At 42.1% G+C, this 23,267-nt stretch overlaps 1 protein-coding gene across 4 annotated transcripts in view; it reads right to left on the minus strand.

Moving 5' to 3' along the window:
- The window catches only part of LOC124620370 (reticulon-4-interacting protein 1 homolog, mitochondrial-like), a 173,190-nt gene that overhangs the window by 110,690 nt on the left and 39,233 nt on the right, over positions 1 to 23,267 (minus strand). For all 4 annotated transcript variants that reach the window (XR_006980172.1, XR_006980173.1, XM_047147040.1 and 1 more), the window contains exon 6: positions 5,415 to 5,600. Coding sequence is in view for 2 of the 4 variants with exons in the window: in XM_047147040.1 (XP_047002996.1) it covers positions 5,415 to 5,600 (186 nt within the window). In the remaining 2 variants the exon portion in view is untranslated. The remainder of the gene's footprint in view (positions 1 to 5,414; positions 5,601 to 23,267) is intronic.

The following is a 23,267-nucleotide window of genomic DNA, read 5'->3' on the forward strand; positions in this document are numbered from 1 at the left end:
AAAATCGGGATCTACGATCGAATCCAACACCAAATGAAGTGATGCAAGTCAAAAGTAATAAATTGTCCAAGTGGATAAAATTGTCATATAAAGATGGTTTTCCAACTGCAAAAAGAACAACAGACCCTGCAAAAACTATCAGATTTTCTGATAGAAACAGATATCATGTTTTGCAAACAAGTGACTGTGATAACAATGCTCCAAGTGATCATGAACTTGTAAAAATCAGTGAATTGAAAATGAATAGTGTTTTTGCTAAAAAATGTCAACAAAAAACACTGATCATCAGTGAAAAGAGTAATGTACTATTACTAACATTCAGTCATGGCAGAAATCTATCCAGCATGCTCCGTGAGAAAAATCGCGACATAGCAGTGACTAGTGTAGTCAAACTAGGGGCGGGAAATAGAAAAGTTGTAGACATTAACTCTCCAACAAATTTAATTCAGAAAAATGCCTTAATCATCTGTATAATGGGTTCAAACTATGTGGCAAGCAAATGCTGCAAAATTTTTAACAAGCTAGCAAATGCCTCATAGGCACGATCTAATTTATAGTTTGTGTGTAAACAAAGAAATTCGGAAAACAAACAGTAAAATAAGGAAACTGCATTCTTAATACGCCAAGTGCAATGTACTGGGTGTAAGCAAGCTGCATCGAAATCTGCACACGAAGCATGGAATGCATTTGAACTATGGAGGGAAAAGGTTTGTTTGTGATCGTGTTAGTGGAGTAATTACAGAAGGACTTCTAAGGAATAAAACAATCTATCAGCTTCCTGGACATCCTTCCAACAACAGCGAGGAAAACAAAATGAACAAGAAAGAAGAACAAAAACACAACACAGCTGACATTCCTAATTTAAACTAAAGGTATGTGATGCTGTAAATATGATTCCCAATTACCAAATCATGAATACACCTGGTCTAAAAATTTATCACCATAATGTGCAATCCTGCATAACTATATCGATGAGATGAACGTACTGTTAACAGTTAAACTTAACGATACGTCTGTGTTACGCATTTCTGAGCACTGGCTTAACCTAGAATTAATCCAGAATAAGAAAATAAACAAATTCATTTTGGTTGCTTACTACTGCAGAAAAAAATAGCAAGCAGGGTGGGGTAGCAATCTACACAAAGGATAAGGTAGATTTTATTACCCTACCACACTTAATTAGATCAAATGTCGAAAATAATTATGAAATTGCAGCTGTAAAAATTACTCAGTTCAACCTGGTTATTGCTACAGTTTACCAATTACCATCTGGAAATTTTGAACTTTTCTTAAACAAAACGGAGTCATTGCTAAATAAAGTAAATAAACTGGATTGTGAGTTGATAATCTGTGGTGACTTCAATATCAGTTTTCTCACAAATAGTGAAAATAGGGAGACTCTTTTGAACTTTTCAACATCCTTTAATTGAAAGGCTCAAGTAAAAGCTGCTACCCGACTAACAGAAACTAGCCAAACAGCTCTAGATCAGTTTCAAGTCAAGAAGAGTTTACACAACACCTCACTAAAAATTTTCAAAGCAGGTTTTAGTGACCAACTTGTTCAAATATTAAGCATAAAAGTACACAATGCAGTATTATTAACAACATGTCTTTCAGAACCGCATGTAGAAGTTATAATCAGGATAATGTAAACTACTTCAACAACTTATTATACAAAGAAAAATGGTCAGAAGTGTACAACATGAATGATATAGATGAAAAATTCAACACTTTCATTGATACATTAACCTATTTCTTTGAATCTGCATTCCCACTGAAAACATTAACCCTATGAACCCTAGAACAAACAGCTGGATCATAAGGGAAATAAGGGTTTCATGCCACAAGAAAAGACTGCTTCATGAAAAATGTAACTCAAAAAGTTCCTCACATGATGTACGTAATACTATAAAAAATACTCCAAAATATTAAGAAAAGTAATAAAAGCAACAAAAATAATGCATAATGATGAATTCATTTATATTTCAGCTAATAAATCAAAGGCTACGTGGAGTGTTATAAAAAAAATCTGGAGAATACAGACAATGTTGCAAAAATATAACACTATCACATAAAAATAGAAAAGTAACAAACCTCTTAGAAGTAGCCAACACATTTAACAACTTTTTCACAGGTGTTGCTGATAATACATTACAGTCAAACATTAAGAGCACCGAGGCAAATGGATATAAAATAAGTGCATGTAGAGGATCAATGTACATCAGTTCTGTTTCACAAGATGAAGTAGCTAAAGCAATAAAAGGACTAAAAAATTTCAAGTCTGCAGGCACTGATGGTATTTCTGCAACAACATTAAAGAAGAGTGCACCAAACCTAATTGAAATACTCAAACACTTATGTGACTGCTCACTTCAGGCAAGCACTTTCCCTGATGTATTGAAAACATCAAAAGTTATTCCTGTAAATAAAAAAGGTGATAAAAACAATGTAAATAACTACACACCCATCACAATTCCCTCCTGCATCTCTAAAGTACCAGAAAAAGTTATGTATGAAAAACTTATGAAATTTATAAATAAAAACAGCATCCTGTGTAATGGACAACATGGATTGAGAAATAAGAAATCAATGACAACAGCTATTTACGGGTGCATCAATTCTATCCTAAACCTGATGGACAAAAAACAAGAATCAATAGGAGTATTTATTGACTTGTCAGAAGCTTTTGACATGGTGGATCATAAAATTCTGCTATCAAAGCTTGAAAGATATGGTATTCGAGGTCTGTCCAACAAATGGATCAGTTTCTTCCTGGCTAATCGTAAGTGGACAGTGTGCATCAAGCACACAAATATTACACTAAAAACTGTGTCTGAACACTTATCTGACTATAAACAAATTAAATGTGGTGTTCCCCAAGGATCACTAATGGGACCCCTTCTGTACATAAATCATCTAAACTTAAATGATGAGGCACATAAAACAATCATATTTGCAGATTACACCACAATTCTACTAAAAGGAGACAATGAACAGTTACAGCAGACAATAAATGCAGTCACGAAACAACTTAGCAGCTGGGCACAGAGTAATCAGCTTGTAATAAACAGTAAAAAAACCATTTCACTAAAATTATACAATGTCCCTAACAAGGACATGTTTATCCCATCAGTCTCTATCGATGACAAACTAGTTGATAACAATACTGAAACCAAATTCTTAGGACTTTGGCTGTAGAGCAACATCAGATGGAATAAGCATATTGAACATCTCAATGCAGAACTTAGCAAAACATGTTACCTTCTTTGCTCATTAAAATCATGCTGTAATCAGAAAACAGTAATGAATCACGCCTACTTTCATTCTCATCTTAGATATGGTGTCATGTCCTGGGGAAACTCTAAAACAGATAATAGCACTTTTAAACTACAAAAATGGGCCATTAGAATCTTGTTTTGGTGCAAGCCCAGAGACTCTTTTTTAAGAAATCTGGTATTCCTCCATTACCATGTGAATACATTATAGAAACCCTTTTCTTCTTTAAATTAAATGTAATAGATAAGGACTGAAAAAAAACCAGTGATATACATGATTACTTTACCAGTCAAAACAGAAACTTACATATAACTCAAATCAGCACAGCTTTGTGCCAAAAAGGTACTTTTCACATGGGAGTTAAGCTTTATAACAAACTTCCTGAAAACATAAAAGCTATTACTGAGGTTAATATCTTTGGAAAATCTCTAAAGTTATATTTACAGCATCACTGCTTTTACTCCATTGAAGAATATTTAAATTCATGAAGTGTTTTATATAAATACTTATGTATAAAGTATATTATTGCAACCTTAAATACATGTGTCTAGAAATGACTTTCTGCTGTATATTTATAACTTGACCTGTCCAATATCTTATGCATAAGCTGCTTTGTAGACAACAGGACCGCTTTGTAGACAACAGGACCAATAAAAATACAATACAATACAATCAAGTGAATGGTGTATTCACAAAATAAATATCATCACTATATTTGCAAAGTAATATTACTTCTCTACAGTTCTGGCTAAGATTTGTACTCTTGGAGTGTGCACATATTCACAAACCCAGAAACACAGCCATGTCAGGCCAGTGCTTCACCAACCCCCCCCCCCCCCTCCCCCTCTTCACAACCATCCCTCCCCACTGCTCAGGGTATTTTTCTGTCAATGCAATAAATTTCACTCGTAACTGAAAATGTTTGTTAATAATGATAAAAATACAAGCAAAACAATTTTACTTATTAAATATATACTGATAAGTTTATACACACAGGGATATTACAGTATGTGAAATACAGAAAAATATAGTCACTGGCATGGAGTTACATAGGTCAAATTCTGTTAAACTTGAAAACTTGTCTACTTTAAAAATTACAAAACCAAAAAAAATGTGCACATAAATAAGTTGAGCCACATGTTGAAATAACAGTCAGATTTTATGTAAAGTCAAGAATATTGCTCACAAGACAGTACTTAACTAATAAAGGTCTCAGAAATGGTGTTGTTAAACAAATAGGTCCTTGAGGCAGGCTTTTCACTACAGGTCTATCAGGCCAATCTGGAAGCAGTGGCGTACATCAGCAGCGGAATGTAAGAAAAGTGTTGCAAATTAACTGAAAACTCTCAGGTCAAGCAGGGTCTTGGAACCTTTCTGAAAACTCTTCATAGAGTGTTCAAGCAATGGCCTGACAAAGCTGCACTTCTGAGTTTGTAAACATGTCCACACACCAGGAGCACAAATCTTAGCTAGGCCTGTAGAGAAGTAATATTGTTATCAGTCATGTTTGCTCCATGAATGAGAATGTTTCAGGTCATGAAAGGAGAATGAGTTACCCAACAAGAAATTCTTTAATTCACTCTTAAAATCCAACACATTATTTACAAGAGATGTTACAGATGCTCTACCAGGTCCTCGAATACATGCGTATCCATGTACCTGACCCATTTCTGTACTAGTGTTAACTCATGAAATTTTTTAGAACTTAATTTTGGTCCTAGTGCCATACTCATGCTTTCACTATTTTTAATAAAAGATAAATATTACTAATGGTAAAGAACACTAATGAATATTTATAATGTGAATCAGCTGTCAAAATTTCAAGCTTTCTTGAAGAGGTCCTTGTAAAATTTTCTAGAACTAACACCAGATACAATTCTTACAACACATTCCCGAATTCTGAAAAAACTATCCCTGTAAGTTGAGTTTCATGAAAAAATTATTCCATAGCTCACCAGTGAATAGAACTTCTACAGATCGGGCCACAGAGTGATCAAAAAATTAGGAACCTAATGCAACTTTCTAATAAATGAAATAATATGGTTTCAATTTAATCAGCTACAGTCATTTCTGTAAAAGGAAATCAATTTTTTGGCACACACACAGGTATTAACCGTAAACATGAAATCTGCAATCACCTATCATGTTCTGAAAGCTGCTTCTCAACATCTGGCTGCTGGTCAGAAACAATACAGTCTGCACCTAAAGCTTGCGCAACTGGTATTGCCCTGTGTGGACAAGTCACAGTTACATGAACACCCCACAGACGTGCAAGCTGCAGTATTATCACTCCAACAGCTGTACATCCAGTATGGACCAATATTCTGAAACAAACCACACAAGTCTCAAACACACATCTGCAGAAATTGATGACCAATACCTTAACAAATGGGCTCAAAGTGAACAAAAACACTAACTCTGCTCAAAGAATGAGAATATAAAATGCAGCAGCAAATAATATGGGGTAAAAATAATTGTGATTCCACATTTAGGGAACAGGTGTTGCCAATAAAAGAGACAATGATAAACAAGTGAAAATTCTGTAGTGGAAGTTGCAAGCAATAGACTGAGATGACAGATGTCATGGGACAATGATATGTACATATACAGATGGCGGCAGTATTGCATACACAAGGTACAACAGGGAAGTGCATTGGCTGAGCTGTCAATTGTACTCAAATGATTCATGGGAACAGGTTTCCGACATTATTATGGCCACGTGACAGTAATTAACAGACTCTGAACATGGGATATTCAGTTTCAGAAATAGTTAGGGAAATCAATATTCCGAGATCTACAGTGTCAAGAGTGTGCCGAAAATTCCAAATTACCTCTCACTGCAGACAACATAGTGGCTGATAGCCTTCATTTAGTGACTGAGAGCAGTGGGGTTTGCACAGGAATTGTCAGTGCTAACAGACAAATAACATTGCATCAAATAATTACACAAATAAATTCGAGATGTACAACAAACATATTTGTTAGGTCAGTGTGGCAAAATTTGGCTTTAATGGGCTATAACAGCAGACAACTGATGTCGCTTGCAGTTCATGACCATATCCGTTAGACCCTAGACAAATGGGAGTGGTCCGATGAGTCCCAATTTCAGTTGGTAAGAGCTGATGGTAGGGTTTGAGTATGGCACACACCCCATGACACCATGGACCCATTGTAAACAACACAACAAGCTGGTGATGGCTCCATAATGGCTGTGTTTACATGGAATAGATTCAATCCTCTGGTCCAACTGAACCAATCATTCACTGGAAATGGTTAGGTTCAGATAACAGCTTATGATAACAATTCAAATCGTCTCCAATTAGCAGAACATAATCATTTCCAGTCAATTATCAGTTCAGTTGGACCAGAGAACCCAGCCCATTCTATGTAAATACAGTGCACACCATTATAGTCATCACCATCCTGCACAGTGCCATGTTGATAACTTCGGTCCACGGCTTCGTGGGGTCTGCGCCACACTCAAACCCTCCATCAGCTCTTACCAACTTAAATCTGTACTCTACAAATTATTACACTGCTCATGGTGTCCCAGTGTCTGAGTGAGTGGTGAAATTATAGCACAAAGAACCACATGGAAGGGATAATAACTAGATGTTCATATATATATATATATATATATATATATATATATATATATATATATATATATGCCCTTACAAATGTCTGCTTGTGTCTGTGTATGTGCGGATGGATATATATGTGTGTGTGTGTGTGTGTGTGTGTGTGTGTGTGTGTGTGTGTGTGCGCGCGCACGCGCGCGCGCGCGAGTGTATACCTGTCCTTTTTTCCCCTTAAGGTAAGTCTTTCCGCTCCCGGGATTGGAATGACTCCTTACCCTCTCCCTTAAAACCCACATCCTTTCGTCTTTCCCTATCCTTCCCTCTTTCCTGATGAAGCAACCGTTGGTTGCGAAAGCTAGAATTTTGTGTGTATGTTTGTGTTTGTTTGTGTGTTTATCGACCGGCCAGCGCTTTTGTTTGGTAAGTTTCATCATCTTTGTTTTTAGATACATTTTTCCCACGTGGAATGTTTCCCTCTATTTTATATATATATATATATATATATATATATATAAAGATGATGTGACTTACCAAACGAAAGTGCTGGCAGGTTGATAGACACACAAACAAACACACACACAAAATTCAAGCTTTCGCAACCAACGGTTGCTTCATCAGCAAAGAGGGAAGGAGAGGGAAAGACGAAAGGATGGGGTTTTAAGGGAGAGGGTAAGGAGTCATTCCAATCCCGGGAGCGGAAAGACTTACCTTAGGGGGAAAAAGGATGGGTATACACTCGCGCACACACACACATATCCATCCACACATATACAGACACAAGCAGACATTTGTAAAGGCAAAGAGTTTGGGCAGAGATGTCAGTCGAGGCGGAAGTACAGAGGCAAAGATGTTGTTGAATGACAGGTGAGGTATGAGCGGCGGCAACTTGAAATTAGCGGAGGTTGAGGCCTGGTGGGTAACGGGAAGAGAGGATATACTGAAGGGCAAGTTCCCATCTCCGGAGTTCTGACAGGTTAGTGTTAGTGGGAAGTATCCAGATAACCCGGACAGTGTAACACTGTGCCAAGATGTGCTGGTCGTGCACCAAGGCATGTTTAGCCACAGGGTGATCCTCATTACCAACAAACACTGTTTGCCTGTGTCCATTCATACGAATGGACAGTTTGTTGCTGATCATTCCCACATAGAAAGCTTCACAGTGTAGGCAGGTCATTTCCTAAATCACGTGGGTGCTTTCACATGTGGCTCTGCCTTTGATCGTGTACACCTTCCGGGTTACAGGACTGGAGTAGGTGGTGGTGGGAGGGTGCATGGGACAGGTTTTACACTGGGGGCAGTTACAAGGGTAGGAGCCAGAGGGTAGGGAAGGTGGTTTGGGGATTTCATAGGGATGAACCAAGAGGTTACGAAGGTTAGGTGGATGGGGGAAAGACACTCTTGGTGGAGTGGGGAGGATTTCATGAAGGATGGATCTCATTTCAGGGCAGGATTTGAGGAAGTCGTATCCCTGCTGGAGAGCCACATTCAGAATCTGATCCAGTCCCGGAAAGTATCCTGTCACAAGTGAGGCACTTTTGGGGTTCTTCTGTGGGAGGTTCTGGGTTTGAGGGGATGAGGAAGTGGCTCTGGTAATTTGCTTCTGTACCAGGTTGGGAGGTTAGTTGCGGGATGCGAAAGCTGTTTTCAGCTTGTTGGTGTAATGGTTCAGGGATTCCGGACTGGAGCAAATTCGTTTGCCATAAAGACCTAGGCTGTAGGGAAGGGACCGTTTGATATGGAATGGGTGGCAGCTGTCATAATGGAGGTACTGTTGCTTGTTGGTAGGTTTCATGTGGACGAACCTGTAAGCTGGCCATTGGACAGATGGAGGTCAACGTCAAGGAAAGTAGCATGGGATTTGGAGTAGGACCAGGTGAATCTGATGGAACCAAAGGAGTTCAGGTTTGAGAGGAAATTCTGGAGTTCTTCTTCACTGTGAGTCCAGATCATGAAGATGTCATCAATAAATCTGTACCAAACTTTGGGTTGGCAGGCCTGGATAACCAAGAAGGCCTCCTCTAAGCGACCCATAAATAGGTTGGCATACGAGGCGGCCATCCTGGTACCCATGGCTGTTCCTTTTAATTGTTGGTATGTCTGGCCTTCGAAAGTGAAGAAGTTGTGAGTCAGGATGAAGCTGGCTAAGGTAATGAGGAAGGAGGTTTTAGGTAGGGTGGCAGGTGATCGGCGTGAAAGGAAGTGCTCCATCGCAGCGAGGCCCTGGACGTGCGGAATATTTGTGTGTAAGGAAGTGGCATCAATGGTTACAAGGATGGTTTCCAGGGGTAACAGATTGGGTAAGGATTCCTGGCGTTCGAGAAAGTGGTTGGTGTCTTTGATGAAGGATGGGAGACTGCATGTAGTGGGTTGAAGGTGTTGATCTACATAGGCAGAGATACGTTCTGTGGGGGCTTGGTAACCGCTACAATGGGGCGGCCGGGATGATTGGGTTTGTGAATTTTAGGAAGAAGGTAGAAGGTAGTGGTGCGGGGTGTCGGTGGGGTCAGGAGGTTGATGGAGTCAGGTGAAAAGTTTTGTAGGGGGCCTAAGGTTCTGAGGATTCCTTGAAGCTCTGCCTGGACATCAGGAATGGGATTACCCTGGCAAACTTTGTATGTGGTGTTGTCTGAAAGCTGACGCAGTCCCTCAGCCACATACTCCTGACGATCAAGTACCACGGTCGTGGAACCCTCGTCTGCCGGAAGAATGACGATGGATCGGTCAGCCTTCAGATCACATACAGCCTGGGCTTCAGCAGTGGTGATGTTGGGAGTAGGATTAAGGTTTTTTTAAGAAGGATTGAGAGGCAAGGCTGGAAGTGAGAAATTCCTGGAAGGTTTGGAGGGAGTGATTTTGAGGAAGAGGAGGTGGGTCCCGCTGTGACGGAGGACGGAACTGTTCCAGGCAGGGTTCAATTTGGATAGTGTCTTGGGGAGTTGGATCATTAAGAGTAGGATTAGGATAATTTTTCTTCGTGGCAAAGTGATATTTCCAGCAGAGAGTACGAGTGTAGGACAGTAAATCTTTGACGAGGGCTGTTTGGTCGAATCTGGGAGTAGGGCTGAAGGTGAGGCCTTTGGATAGGACAGAGGTTTGGGATTGGGACAGAGGTTTGGAGGGAAGGTTAACTACTGAATTAGGGTGTTGTGGTTCCAGACTTACCTTAGGGGGAAAAAAGGACGGGTATACACTCGCACACACACACATATCCATCCGCACGTATACAGACACAAGCAGACATTTGCAAAGGCAAAGAGTTTGGGCAGAGATGTGTCCGTGGTCTATCCATCTCTCTCTTCTTCCTGGTACCTCCACCTCCAAATACTGGCGAGGATTTCGAGGCAGGTGTATTCGCTTCACATGACCGAACCACTTCAATCTCAAAGCACTCATCCTCTCCTCTGTAGTCAATGTCACCTGCAGGTCTCTCCTTACATAATTATTCCTGACTCTGTCTCTCCTAGTTTTTTGTAGAGCCGAGCTAAGGAACTTCATTTCAAATGCTTGTATTTGTCTTTCTTCTCTCTTATTTATGAAACAGGCCTTTAGACTATACACCATGATAGGCAGGAGATAAGTTTATATTACATTGTCTGTTTGGCTCTTTGAGGGACTTCCTTGTCCCAGATTAGATTTTGTACTTGGTGGAAGAAGCTATATCCTTTTGTTATTCTGTTTAAGAATTCTAGTTTGGAACTTCCATTGCGTGATATGATGCTACCCAGATAATTGAAGCTTTTCATACATTCAACCTTCTCCCCCTCCAGTATGATGTGACAAGATGTGGGTGTTCTGTTCACCTTCATTGCCACTGCCTTGCTCCTACTCACATAATGTTTTAAATTTTGTGGTCCAGTAATCTAGTCTCCTCTGACTTCCATTTCCGTCTCTTCCCAAATGGCGATGTCATCAGCAAAAACAAATGCATTGAGATCTTCATTTTCTTCTTCCTTGATTTCTTTTGTGATTGTGTCCATAAACATATAAAAATAAGAAATTAAACAGTAAGAATTCTATTATATCTTTTTCACAAATGTACTTAGATAAATGGTGGTCAACAGTCACTCTGTTCTGCAACATACCTGGTCCACCTGCCCACAAGAGCTTGTGAATGTCCTTTGTTGTTGTTGTGGTCTTCAGTCCTGAGACTGGTTTGATGCAGCTCTCCATGCTACTCTATCCTGTGCAAGCTTTTTCATCTCCCAGTACCTACTGCAACCTACATCCTTCTGAATCTGCTTAGTGTATTCATCTCTTGGTCTCCCTCTATGATTTTTCACCCTCCACGCTGCCCTCCAATACTAAATTGGTGATCCCTTGATGCCTCAGAACATGTCCTACCAACCGATCCCTTCTTCTGGTCAAGTTGTGCCACAAACTTCTCTTCTCCCCAATCCTATTCAATACTTCCTCATTAGTTATGTGATCTACCCATCTAATCTTCAGCATTCTTCTGTAGCACCACATTTCGAAAGCTTCTATTCTCTTCTTGTCCAAACTATTTATCGTCCATGTTTCACTTCCATACATGGCTACACTCCATACGAATACTTTCAGAAATGACTTCCTGACACTTAAACCAATACTGGATGTTAACAAATTTATCTTCTTCAGAAACGCTTTCCTTGCCATTGCCAGCCTACATTTTATATCCTCTCTACTTCGACCATCATCAGTTATTTTGCTCCCCAAATAGCAAAACTCCTTTACTACTTTAAGTGCCTCATTTCCTAATCTAATTCCCTCAGCATCACCCGACTTAATTAGACTACATTCCATTATCCTTGTTTTGCTTTTGTTGATGTTCATCTTATATCCTCCTTTCAAGACACTGTCCATTCCATTCAACTGCTCTTCCAAGTCCTTTGCTGTCTCTGACAGAATTACAATGTCATCGGCGAACCTCAAAGTTTTTATTTCTTCTCCATGAATTTTAATACCTACTCCGAATTTTTCTTTTGTTTCCTTTACTGCTTGCTCAATATACAGATTGAACAACATCGGGGAGAGGCTACAACCCTGTCTTACTCCCTTCCCAACCACTGCTTCCCTTTCATGTCCCTCGACTCTTATAACTGCCATCTGGTTTCTGTACAAATTGTAAATAGCCTTTCGCTCCCTGTATTTTACCCCTGCCACCTTTAGAATTTGAAAGAGAGTATTCCAGTCAACATTGTCAAAAGCTTTCTATAAGTCTACAAATGCTAGAAACGTAGGTTTGCCTTTCCTTAATCTTTCTTCTAAGATAAGTCGTAAGGTCAGTATTGCCTCACGTGTTCCAGTGTTTCTACGGAATCCAAACTGATCTTCCCCGAGGTTGGCTTCTACTAGTTTTTCCATTCGTCTGTAAAGAATTCGTGTTAGTATTTTGCAGCTGTGACTGATTAAGCTGATAGTTCGGTAATTTTCACATCTGTCAACACCTGCTTTCTTTGGGTCCTTAGGAGAGGTAGAGGGAGGAAGGGGGATCATTTCCATATTGCCTCCATGACATGAAGATTATGTGAAAACTTTTGATGTGCATAATGGTAGTTCTTCACACCATATATCCCACACCTAGTATGCACAGCCATATGAGGGTAGTATTGTAATTGTGAAGCAGTACTTTCTGTGAAGGAAAAGCTCTTCAGCTCTCTTAAAAAAAACAAATCACTGTAATTAGTACTAATCATACTTGGTTCTTTTCTTGGAAGTGCACCAATAGAGGATCTTCAACGGTCCAAAAGATCATTGTGATAACTTTTCCTATGGATGCCTGTGTCTTTTTTCTAGGCTGTAGATCAATTTAAACAATTATCTCTTCCTCTCTATGTAAAATAATGGAAAGGCAACCAATCACTACAGTGGACTGATGTGTGGAGCATAGAAACATGCACAGATAATAGTATACACACTAGCTTTCAAGCTCTTGTTCTATTTCTAGTAAAGGTACACACATTTACACACACAAGGCCACTCTCTGTCTCTTATGGAGTGCAATCAAGACTATAATTCCATCGTAACTCAGTCTGAAAAGTAAGTGAATGTCCCACATGCACATAATGCTCTAACTGCTTCTGAGATATTGTCTGCCCTGCACACTTGTAATTATTGGATGACCACCTCAGTCAAAATCAGTTACACGCTTTCCTTAACTTAAGTACAGAATGGATAATACTGTATGCAGTACCATGACATGTGCTGAATTTCATCAACAACAGTTCAGTGTTGCTGCTTCGCTGTCTCTATTTTCACAAGCATCAGTACTCCAGTCCACTGTTTGTCGCTGAAGTCGCATTCTCTGTTTCTTTTTATTATTCCACTTATTCACTCTCCCTTTCTTTCCATAATGGTTGCCACACAGAATCTACATTCTATTGTTCATTTCAGATGGTTCACTAGCTATGACCACAAAAGATGAATAACATCATGTTGATCTTGTGTGATGTGCTTTGCCAGTGGTCTGATCATATTTCATACACAATCACACAGGTGCATATAATTTAATTACCATGATACCTTTATAGCATATTGCTAATCCCATAAAACAGTGCATACATCAACATTAGAGTTCTAATAAAATGTTGGTTATTTGATGATTTACCTTCATAGCCCACTTCTTGCACTGATGTTTACTGCATCTTTGAAACGAGCTTTCAGTTCAATCTGAACATGGTCAAATGGCATTTCTCATATATCAGTGCAAGAAGTGGACTAAATCTGATTCCATACCAAAAAATCTAATAATCACAAAATCAGTAATCAGTGTGTTACGAACTGCCATATTTGAAGGCCATGAAACACTGAAATTACACGATATGTTGAAAAAACAGGTCTAGATTCTGGAACTGTCCACATCTGGTATAAACTCTGAACATCTAGTTCAAGGTAATATAATATCACACCATTCCCACCTACCACCTAATGCACTAAGTCCACTTCCAGCATTATAATTAGAACTTGGATTTTTAGGTAGTTACATATTCTTTACCTTCACTCACCCACAGGTGAAATTGTCACCATATGCTACCAACATACAACACAATGGAGCTAAGTCAGGGGACTCTGGACAAGAAAATGTTTGTATGTTTACCATTGAAATTTAGTTCCTGTGTTTACCTGAAAACAGATGTCTACGTTCATAACTGTGAGGTTTATAAATAGTTCATTAGTGAAAGTTTTCCCTGGGAGAACTATTGCCTGAAGTTCATGTACTTTCCTGTGATGCACGCAGGGAACTGGATGTGATTGTCTGATGGTGTATGGCAAACTGTCTGGAAAAGCCCAACTTTTCCACAGTCACTGCAGTGGGCCCAGCGATCTGTACACTTTGCACATGGGTGCACTGTGAAGCAGTCTGGACATGACAGAAGTCCCCACTGCCACAGTCAATGTGCTACGATTGCGAGTTCAGAGCCCATTGATACATCTCACACTGATTATTCATGATACTACCATCTTGGAAATGATTTGCAGGTATTAAACATTCACAGAAAGTGATGTGGTATGCTGACTGTTGCTACCTGCTGTCAGCCATGAGATGCTCATTTTTTGCCTGTGCAATTCTGAGTGTTCACAATTCTCAAACTATCTTCCAACGACAGACTGTATAGTCTGAGGGCTGATATGTGTGCTTCCAGAGGGCTGATATGTGTGCTTCCAGATTGATGCCAACTGGGCAACTGTGTCCCTAATTAGAGTGTCTGCAGGTGAGATTTTGCATGCTGGGTTCACAAAAGTAAAATTGCATTGGTGACGACCCTTGTAAATCAGTCACCCAGGAGCGATACATCTGATCAGGTTGTTTGTGGTATTGATGAAATTTGAGTTACGAGGTGACTGCATGGAATTGTTGCACATAACAACTCAAAAGCACATTTATATTAATTTTAGGGTGACTTGATTTGAGAGAGGACCCAACTTCTTAAGTAAGAAAAACATATCTGGGGACTCCCAAGACAGAAAGACCAATTCTAGCAGACTGTCATCAGTTACCTGAAAGGCAGTGAAGTCCTGTTGCAGCTACTGTAAATGTGTGTCCCAATCCTCTTTGGCATCATTAAATGGTGGAAACACTGGTGGAAGACTCTCCACCTTGGAAGTGATCATTGCATGCATTGGTCGGGTACCCAGTATCTGCAGTTGAGCCTTCAGGAGCCAAACTTCTTGAAGCAGCAACTAAATGTGCTGCTGCTGCTGTTGTTGTTGCTATTACTGAAACTGCTGTTGCAATTTTCATATGCTCTGCTTCCATGGTACTCTGATAACCTTCTATCTCACTGCCAATTACTGTGAGCAAAATGCAGTTGGATGTAAGGTATGACTTGGAAGAAACCCGATGAGGTGGGATCGACTGCTCTGCAGCAATCAACAGCAGATTGCCAAGTGGGAATAGTAAAGACAACAACAAGAAAACAGACAAATGGAGATGGCACCACAAATAAACCAAGTCCAACAAATAACCTGGAAAGAGAGAACTTGAGACAAAACAAAAACGGAAACCAAGAACCAATGGTGCATTATGAAAAGATGATAGCAAAGCAAATACACCACTGAGTCCCATATCACAGCGTGGCAGAACTTACAGGGTGAGCATGGCCTCTAATTTGCTGGCAGAATGGTGTGTAGTGCTGTGGCAAGGCAATTCTAGTGTCCATGATTTCCACAGCTTTGTCTGATGGCTAAGATCCAATTCCATTATCTCCTCTAGTCTTTCAAAGTCGCCAGGCCAGGATACCAAACTACCTTCACAGGAATCATTAGAAACTGTTAAGAACATCAAATGCATCTGAAATCAAAAGTGATATTGCACAGAAGGCAGTTAATAAGTTTGACTCTGTTTTGGCAAAAAATTCACAATAATAAAATTTTGCTACTACTTCAAATACCCTCAGTGAGGGAGAAGAAGGCGCTCCATCAGACCTGTCTCCAGGAATATTTCAGCTCCTAAAACGCGCACCACAAACATCTTCTGATGTGGAGGACTCATTTTCCTCCTCCAAAAACAATCTTTCTGACCGGCTAGATTCTTTGACTGCAGAGTATTTGAGGAAGTACTTGGACATTCATTAACTGCACTCAAAATGAAAAGTAAGGTATGTGTGGTATCCAGCACTATTAAATCTCTGCACTGAACAGCAACATACCCCATTACGCACGGCTGAGAAATGCATCGTTGGTAGCACTACTCTGTGTGTGGTCCGCTGCTAGCATCACAGGGCGCGTTTGCACGTGCACGCTTCAAATCACAGCGATTGGCCCACCATAACACTTAACGATTGGCCATCCAGAATATACAGTTACCCCAGCCACCAGCTCCATTAACTATGGAGCCTCATTTAACGCCGCTACCAACATCTACAAGGCAGTTCTCATCGCATTATGTTCTACTCCCTGCATTGAACTGTTTCGTCTCTTGGACTGGTACCTCCTACTCAATGTTGAGATTTGGCTGTGCTCTGGACTTAGAATCTGGCTGCTACACTGGAACTTGGACTTCAACGTTCACTAGGCTTAGTAAGGCAATGGACTTGTGATTTCCACCCGAACTCCACTTGCACTTCCCGGACATTGGCATAACCACCATCAATTTATATAATTTTCAAAAAGTGTTCATCAACAACTTGGTGCTTGGTGACAGAATTATTTGTATCAGTGTTGTGATGATAATCTGTAGTACTGTGAGGTATATATTGTGTTATTCCTGGTTATAACAGTGTGGTATCTTAATAATTTCAGTGAAGATGGGCATTTCAGTAAATAGATGTGACCAAAAATAGTTTTCATTTATTAGTGCACCATACACTTTCAAAATACAAAATTAAGTAAAGTAAATCTACCTTCTTGACATACTTTTTGTGTTTGGTATGTGTAAATGCATGCTAATTGTTGTGACAGTGCCATGACATTTAACAGTGCCGCCACGACAGTACGCGCAAACGGCGATAGATGCGCTCCGCAACTCGGCTGAACGCGGGAGTGCCACCTAGCTATGAACGGCGCCGGCGGCATGTCACGGCACGGGAGTCGAATAAGAGATACTGAGTTGTTATCATGTAACGAGCTATTGTTTCTAAGTGAGTGTGTTTGAATATCCATGCAATTATTGGTGATTAAATGTTATAATACTTTTTGGCGACGAGGTCGGATATTTTCACTGCGTTGTGGATTTGTGTGTTCGTGATGGGGCAGACATGGAACAGCTTAGGCAAGCGCTCATTGAACAACAAACACAGCTGACGGCTGCTATTCAGGCGTTGTTGACGTCGCTTACTCATCGTCTGTCTTCCTCTTCTCCGCCTCCATTCCCTCCTTATGACGAGGCTGCTGAAGATTGGGAGGATTATGAGAAGCGTTTGCGGCAACACTTCTTGGCTTTCGGCGTTGTCGACGCTCCTACGTGTAAGTCGTTATTTCCATCTTGGATTTCCCCACGGATCTATCAGCTGCTATCTCAGTTAGCCCCTCTGCGGCAACCTGCCTCTCTGTCCTTCCAAGAAATGTGTGACTTATTGTCTAACTATTACCGAAAAAACACCCATGTCGTTACCGCCCGTGTGGCGTTCTACCGGTGTCGTAAACAGCCCCATCAATCTTACCGGGCTTGGGCGGCGGAACTACACGATCTGAGTAGGAAATGTCAGTGTGTCACGGACACTCATCATGAGTCTTATGTTCATTCAATGGTTAGGGATGCTATTCTACGGCTTGCTCCTGATAAAGAAGTTCGGCAACGTGCCCTACAACTGCCAAACCCATCGTTGTCGGAAGTTCTAAGCATCGCTCAATCCTTTGAAGTGTCTCACGCTGCTGGCGCGCAAATAGACGCGTGGTGTGATGTAGGCGCTGTACAGTCAACTTTCGACACGGACAATTTGCCTGTTTCACAGGAGAACGAAGATGTGGCGGCGGTTCACTCGCGTAAACAACGTCGCGTTGGGCCGCACCACTCGCAGCGAAAACAGCAACCACAGAAGCAGGTTCGTTCCGCACTTCCTTCTTGTCCACGTTGTTTCGTACAGCGTGACAGGGCCACGTGTCCAAAATGTTGGGCCGCGTGTAATTCACGTAGGAAAAAAGGCCACATTGCTTCTGTGTGTCCGTCCCCTAAAGTTCCTGTCGACGAGGATGAGGCATCGGACATGGATGTTAACTGTGTGCTTTCTCAAACAAATAAGTTGTTTGTTACTGTTCGTGTTCTGGATAAAGACATTCGCATGCAAGTGGACACTGGCTCTGCAGTAACTCTCATTAATTCTCGCACGTATTTGGAGTTGGGCTCCCCTCCCTTGTCTCCAGTTACGCGAAATCTGAGAACTTATAATAAACAGAAAATTCCTATCATTGGCCAGTTTGATGCTTCCACTGCCTACAAGTCTGTTGTTAGGCCCCTCACGTTTTATGTGGTGGATCATGCGGGCACTGAAAACCTGTTCGGTTATGATGCTTTCCAGTTGTTCGGGTTCTCCATTGATGATGATGTGCACCTCATATCTGAGGATATTCCGTATCAACAGCTGGATGGATTGTGTTCTGAATTTCCGTCCGTGTTCTCTGCTGGTATTGGTCGTGCCAAGGATTTTGAAGCCCACATTACTCTTAAACCTACAGCTCACCCTAAGTTTTTCCGGGCATGCCCTGTTCCGGTGGCATTGTGTGCACCTGTCAAGGCTGAGATAGACAGGTTAACAGCTTCAGGGATTCTCCTTCCTGTTACCTCCAGCGAATGGGCATCGCCAATCGTGGTGGTTTCTAAACCAAACGGGAGTCTGCGATTGTGTGGTGATTTTAAAGCCACTGTCAACGCTCAGACCCTCATTGACACTTATCCTCTTCCCCGTCCTGAGGAGTTATTTACCAAGCTCGCTGGGGGCCAGTTCTTTTCCAAACTTGACTTATCGGAGGCGTACCATCAGTTGCCGTTGGATGCTTCTTCCAAGGAATTTCTCGTCATCAGCACTCCTTGTGGGTTGTATCAGTACCAGCGGTTACTATTTGGCGTCGCTAGCGCGCCGGCCATTTTTCAGCGGTTTTTGGAACAGCTCACGGCTTCCGTTCCCGGCTGCAATAACTATCTGGATGACATTGTTGTCACAGGGGCCTCCACTGAGGGGCACCTTTGCAATTTGCACTGTTTCAGGTTTTGCATTCGGCTGGGTTGAGGTGCAATCTGGACAAGTCACAGTTCTTCCAACCCTCCATTGTGTATCTTGGTTTCCACTTGTCCCGTGAGGGTATACGTCCTCTACGTCAGCACGTTGCGGTCTACCCCGGCCGTCTACGGTCAAAGAACTTCAGGCGTTTCTAGGAAAGATTGCTTATTATCACAAATTCATTCCATCCGCGGTGGCGGTAGCTCATCCTCTGCATCAGCTGTTATGCAAAAACGTCCCTTTCTGTTGGTCCGACGAGTGTGAGCAGGCTTTTGTCCGCCTGATGGCTCATTTGGAGTCAGCACCTTGTCTTGCCACATTCCGTCCGGGTCAGCACTTGGTTCTGGCGACTGATGCGCCACAGTATGGCCTAGGGGCTGTTCTCGCCCATCGGTATGAGGATGGGTCGGAACGACCCATCGCCTATGCTTCCAAGACCCTCAACGATGCGCAACGGTGTTACTCTCAAATCAAAAAGGAGGCACTCGCTATCATTTATGCTCTAAAAAAGTTCAGCGTTTTTTTGTATGGTTCTAAGTTTCACCTCATCACTGACCACAAGCCGCTGGTCTCTCTATTCAGCCCATCGGCGTCGCTTCCGGATAAGGCAGCTCACCGCCTGCAACGTTGGGCCTTACACTTGTCTCGTTTTCACTATGAGATTCACTATCGCCCCATGGTCCAGCACGCCAACACTGACGCATTGTCGCGATTGCCGATGGGCCCCGACCCGGTTTTCGATCATGATGAACTACTCTGTTTCCACATTGATGAGGAAGAACGTCGTGTGGTCGAGGGTTTTTGACTTACAGGTTCACAGGTCGCGTTGGCTACTGCGCGGGACCCAGTCCTGTGTCAGGTGATCGGTTTTGTTCAATGGGGTTGGCCAGACAGGACCAAGGGCCAGGCATCGGATCCCCTTCGCAACCACCATGCCTTGCGCCTTCGTCTGTCTGTTCGTGATGGTGTTGTTCTTCTGGCCACGGATGGCGCATCTCCGCAGGTCGTGGTGCCAGCCTCTCTTCGCAAAGATGTTCTCAAACTGTTGCATGAAGGCCATTGGGGTCTTTCTCGGACTAAGTCCCTGGCCCGCAGGCACGTTTATTGGCCCGGTATTGATTTGGACATCGTCCACATGGTTGCTGCGTGTGGTCAGTATGCTCAACAACTGGCTGCAACTCGTACAATGCCCTCTCCGTGGTCTGATCCGGCGCAGCCATGGGAACGGGTGCACGCTGACTTTGCCGGCCACTTCCTCGGTACTTATTGGCTACTGTTGATTGATGCCTTCTCAAAGTTTCCATTTGTTGTTCGATGTCCGTCGCCCACCACTGGAGTGATGACGCTGGCTTTGTCCAAAATCTTTGCGCTAGAAGGTCTTCCATCCACGATCATTACGGACAATGGCCCTCAGTTCCCTTCGCAGGCCTTCCGTGATTTTTGTACTGGACAAGGGATTCATCATGTTACAGCACCGCCCTTCCATCCGCAATTGAATGGGGAGATCGAGCGCCTTGTCGCACTTTCAAAAGCCAGATGAAAAAATTCCTTAGTGATTTTTCCACAGATGACGCTCTGCTGCAATTTCTGAGTTCTTATCGCTTCACGCCTCTGGGTGATCGCAGCCCTGCTGAACTCTTGCATGGCCGCCAACCGCGCACTCTACTGCACCTGCTTCACCCTGTCAGGCCTTGTGCTGTGTCCCCTAGTGCGGGAAAATATTCGGTGGGTGCCGACGTGTGGGCACGAGGGTATGGATCTCACCCTAAATGGATTCCAGGGGTGGTCAAGGATCTTCGCGGCCGCCGGCTTTGTGAAATACATACGGACGATGGCATGGTTGTTCGCCATTACGACCAGATGTGCCCACGAGAGGTGGCCACACCGGTGCCACCGCCCCTTCCTTCGCCTCCACCAGCCCGAGAAGCCAGTCCTGTCGCTGCTGCCGATCTACCGTACGTGTTGATGCAGCCAACGTCGCTACCGCTTCCGAGTACGCCGGAACCGGCCCCAGTTGTGACGCCGCCTTCTCCGGGACCCATCTCACTGGAGCACACCCCCAGGTCCACGACACCTATGGCTGCTGCTCCGGAGTTTTCACCCATCATCTCGGAGGCACGTTCCACGCACGAGCTTCCGTCCTGGACATTTTCGACCATACTCTCGTGTCTCTCCGCGGGATCTTCTCGGGGCCTAACAAGAGGCCATGGATGTCTCCGCACTGTCCATGTCTCCAAGGAAGTGAGTGATTTTTTTTTTTTTTTTTTTTTTCAAGGGGGGAAAAGTGTTGTGACAGTGCCACGACATTTAGCAGTGCCGCCACGACAGTACGTGCAAACGGCAACAGAGGCGCTCCGCAACTCGGCTGAGCGCGGGAGCGCCACCTAGCTACGAATGGCGCCGGCCTCATGTCACGGCACGGGAGTCGAATAAGAGATACTGAGTTGTTATCTCGTGTAACAAGCTATTGTTTCTAAGTGAGTGTGTTTGAATATCCACGCAATTATTGGTGATTAAAGGTTATAATACTAATATAATAGGCTATGTGGTTCAGAAGTTGATTTCGGATGAAACTATTGTTTTAGATTATATATTTAATAACATATTTTCATATAATCACATATTTTCATACATACTTTACTCATTTTCATTACACAAACATGGCATATTTTGCATGATGATATTACATAAAAATTTGGGCTCTAATTGTAATGTAGTGTTGTTACTTATTATTTTTCTTTACTTTCTCTTTTGCTATTCATCAGATGCCCACTTAAGAAGAAATGTACCTAGGCTGCCATCTCAGTTTCACTTGTCACGAAATGAGAGTTTTAGAGCTCACTTTTGTTCTAACAGCATTCATTTTGAGCAGATGTAAGTCAAAAATGTGCCTGCAATTGTATCTGAATTCACTCCAAATATATGATGAGTACTTAAAATATTTGTGTTGTCTACGTTATTTCAAGATCATCCTTTACTGCTATCTCTGTTGTGGGAGAGGGGATAATTACATTTGAACTTATGAGCCAAAGAAGTAATAAAAATAGTAGAACAACATTTTTAAAACACTGTAATAAGCATGTAAACTTTGTTAGTAAATCAGTTTGCTAGGTTACTGATTCCTTCACCACAACATACTGCCTGCTGTATGACCACAAAAGATTTTATTGGAAGTTGACTGCAGAGAAGATGAGTGTCTCAACATGCCTTGGCATCTTTATAATCCTCTCATTTTTTCCTCAAATTTGCTCCTCTTCCCAGTTCATGTTACTTGCCACTCCATGTTCTCATCTAACGGAACATTATATGCATTAGTGATTTTAAACCCAGAGTCATGATATGTACATCTTCTATTACATTTGAATTAACACAAGCCTTCACTGAAAACTGATGTTCTTGCGTCAAAATATGGCACTGAAGGATTTAACTGTATGTCCTCCTAAATCAATGGAAATATTCACTATCTATGGGCACCCAACCAACAGAGACAGCATGCCATTCTGTGCAGTGCGGAATCGACATGCTCAGCTGATACTCAGCGACTAGACTCTTCTTACTTCACCATTGAGGGCAGCACACACAAGTTGGCTGGCTCGCGCATGTCCTCCAAACACATGCACCGTAAACCGCCAATATGATTCGCATGCACGGAATTCGCTATAAGTACCATGACTGCATCAGGTCTCTTCAGTACTTTGTCTACTCATCTGAGGATGGCCGGACATCTCTGGGCCGAAAAATCAGGGCAGAATGTTGACGATATCCAGTTGCAAACACATAAATTACTGAAAGAACAAATACGCCAGGAAAATTTCAGAAGTCACATCAAATACCTCTACAGGGAGAAAATGGTTCAGCATATCCATAGACTGTATAAATTACGTGAGGAAAGAGCCAGGTTACTGTGCTCATTTAATTTCTTATTGAAATGTGGAGACAAAAATTTGATTCCAATGTTTCCTAGAGCTGTTCACTTTATTAATAGTGTTGCTGCAAATAAGATTAAGTGCAGGGCAAGTATGGCCTTGGTTAGAGAACGAATCCATTTTACATGTCGAGAGTTAGGGGTGATTTCCAAGGATTTATTTTATTTACATCTGAAGATTGCAGCAAGATGCTCCTCCCCTAGTTGGGATTAGATTGATGGTGTAACTTGGGCCAAGGAGGACTGGGCCTACGGGTATAGTACAAATAGACAAAGTACTACGTCTAATCGTCGCGCAACATGTAAACCGCAAGAAGCCCCTTCTGGATGATCTGTTGTGAATCTCACAGAGAA

The sequence above is a fragment of the Schistocerca americana genome, chromosome 6 (assembly GCF_021461395.2).
Source record: "Schistocerca americana isolate TAMUIC-IGC-003095 chromosome 6, iqSchAmer2.1, whole genome shotgun sequence".
Classification (NCBI taxonomy): domain Eukaryota; kingdom Metazoa; phylum Arthropoda; class Insecta; order Orthoptera; family Acrididae; genus Schistocerca; species Schistocerca americana.